General features: G+C 43.5%; 1 protein-coding gene across 1 annotated transcript in view; it reads left to right on the forward strand.

Annotated features, from left to right (window-relative positions):
* ZP4 (zona pellucida glycoprotein 4) overlaps positions 1-2,046 on the forward strand; it is an 8,836-nt gene extending 6,790 nt beyond the window's left edge. Inside the window, exons 11-12 of the mRNA XM_008074341.1 lie at positions 1,616-1,717; positions 1,943-2,046. Coding sequence (XP_008072532.1) covers positions 1,616-1,717; positions 1,943-2,046 — 206 coding nt within the window. The remainder of the gene's footprint in view (positions 1-1,615; positions 1,718-1,942) is intronic.
* The last annotated feature ends 384 nt before the right edge of the window (positions 2,047-2,430 follow it).

Genomic DNA, 2,430 nt, shown 5'->3' on the forward strand with positions numbered 1-2,430 from the left:
CAGGCAGGTCTCGAACCCGTGGGCTCAGGCAATCCACTCACCTCAGCCTCCCAAAGGCGCGGGATTATAGGCTGAGCCACCGAGCCCGGCTGGAGCCAATTATTTTACTGTAGTGATATTTGGCTTATGATGGAATTTTGGAATTTTGGACATTTATAAACTCACAACAAATCAAAATTTTCTAATATGTGGTAACATGTGAAACAGTCACCGACATGTACTGCAGGTTCATTGATACATGCTGTACAATAGTAAGTAGTTTGACTTCTTCCAACTGATTTTCTATTCAAGCAGACAATAGTCTCTTTCATTCTCCAACATTAATGTGTAACTTATTATACAGTTTGGTGTTCATAGATGATGTGGAAGGACATACTCGTGATTCCTGAAAACCACTTCTCTAGTGATTAGTCAGAAGCTTGACAAATTTCAAGTGGGACATAAGTTTTGCATTGTTTTTTGAATGGAAAACTTCAAGGAAATATACATTTTTGAAAAATGTGCACTTGCATAAGTTTGTCTTGTATAATCACCAGCAACCCCTTTGTGTCCCCTGAGAGGTTACATCCGAATGCAAAGGGTTTTAACAATGGACTCCAATGTTGTATGTTATCCCTACTTCTTTTTTTTTTTTCTTTGAGTTGGAGTCTCACTCTGTCACCCAGACTGGAGTGCAGTGGTCGCTCCCGGCCACTGCAGCCTCGACCTGCTGGGCTCCGGCGATCCTTCCGCCTCAGCCTTCTGAGTAGCCGGAATTACAAGCATGCGCTACCACGCCCGGCTGATTTTTTTTTTTTTTTTTATTTAGAGATGAGGTCTCATAGCCCAGGCGGGTCTCGAACCTGCGGGCTCAGGCAATCCACTCACCTCAGCCTCCCAAAGGCACGGGATTACAGGCTGAGCCACCGAGCCCGGCTTGTTATCCCTACTTCTAAAGAACTAAGTCACCTTAGATCAACTCCATCAAGGTCATGTAACTGACAAATAGAAATAGAATTCTGCCCTCTGTTCTAATAGTTTCCTTTATATCACAGGGAAGGGTCTCTGAATTATAAACATGCCTACTGTCAAAGTGCTCTACTTAGGAATGGATGACAGTTTGGGGATAGTTGTTGTTTTTTTTTTTTTTGAGTTGGAGTCTCACTCTGTCGCCCAGACTGAAGTGCAGTGGCATGCTCCCGGCCACCACAGCCTTGACCCACTGGGCTCCGGTGATCCTTCCACCTCAGCCTTCCAAGTAGCTGGAACCACAGGCGCATGCTACCACACCCAGCTAATTTTTCATTTATTGTAGAGATGAGGTCTTGCCAAGTTTCCTGGGCTGGTCTCAAACCTGCAAGTTCCCAAAATGCTGGGATTACAGGCTGAGCCACCGAGCCCAGCCAGGGATAGTTTCTCAACCCTTTGCCAAAATCCTGGTGAAACTGAGGTAACAGTGTTAGAACACAAAGTCTTGTTCAAGTTTATATCAACACACTAAAATGACACTTCTAAGGCATAGAAATGAACTTTATGTAGCAAGAGGCCTGGCTTTGTATCATAGCATTCCCTATCCTTGCCCCTTGCACACAAAAATAAAACTCTAACAAATCACTAGCTCTCATCTCTCCAACAGGAAGAAACTCTGGTATCTATCTTCACAACAGTACTGCTAGTGTTTCTAGCAAGGGCCCCATGATTCTACTCCAAGCCATGAAGGACCCTTCAGAAAAGCTCCGTAAATATTCAAGTAAGTGGGAGGAAACCTAACTGGCTACCTGAATCACCAGTCAAACCAATGCTGCTACTTCACCCCCTACTTCCTTATCCCTTACTGATCAATGTTTTCTTCAAAAGAAATTGACTAACATCTTCCTATAGAAGAAGACTTCCAGTCTCTGTCAGCATGTAGAATTCACTCGGTTAGTTTCTGCGTACATTAATCTACCTTTCCATCTTCTAGGTGCTCCAGTAGATTCAAAAGCTCTGTGGGTGGCAGGCCTTTCTGGGACCTTGATTGTTGGAGTCTTGTTAATATTCTACGTGGCTATCAGGAAACGGAGATGAGTTACTCAGACCAAATGTGTCAATAAACCAGACTGTACTACCAGCCTGTGCTGAGCTTTTTATTTGAAAGGTAAAGAGCTAATCTAAAATTAACCTATCTGTTCTTGGCATCTCATCTTTCAAGTTTGGGGGGTAATAGAATAAACATTGATATAATAAGTATTTTAGACTTGGCAGAGGTTTTTACAAGCTCAGGAAGGGAACATAGAATAAAACTCCGTCACAAGACAAGAGCAACCAAACCAGGGAGGGTACATAGAGTAAAACTCTCTCACAAGACAAGAGCAACCAAACCAGGGTAGAACTAAGCCATCACTAGTCATGAATCTTCTAGACCATGGGTTCTCAAACTTCAATGTGTACCAGGATAACGGGGGCGGGGGG

Source organism: Carlito syrichta, unplaced genomic scaffold (assembly GCF_000164805.1).
Source record: "Carlito syrichta isolate Samal-C Ts95f unplaced genomic scaffold, Tarsius_syrichta-2.0.1 Scaffold116253, whole genome shotgun sequence".
NCBI classification, from domain to species: domain Eukaryota; kingdom Metazoa; phylum Chordata; class Mammalia; order Primates; family Tarsiidae; genus Carlito; species Carlito syrichta.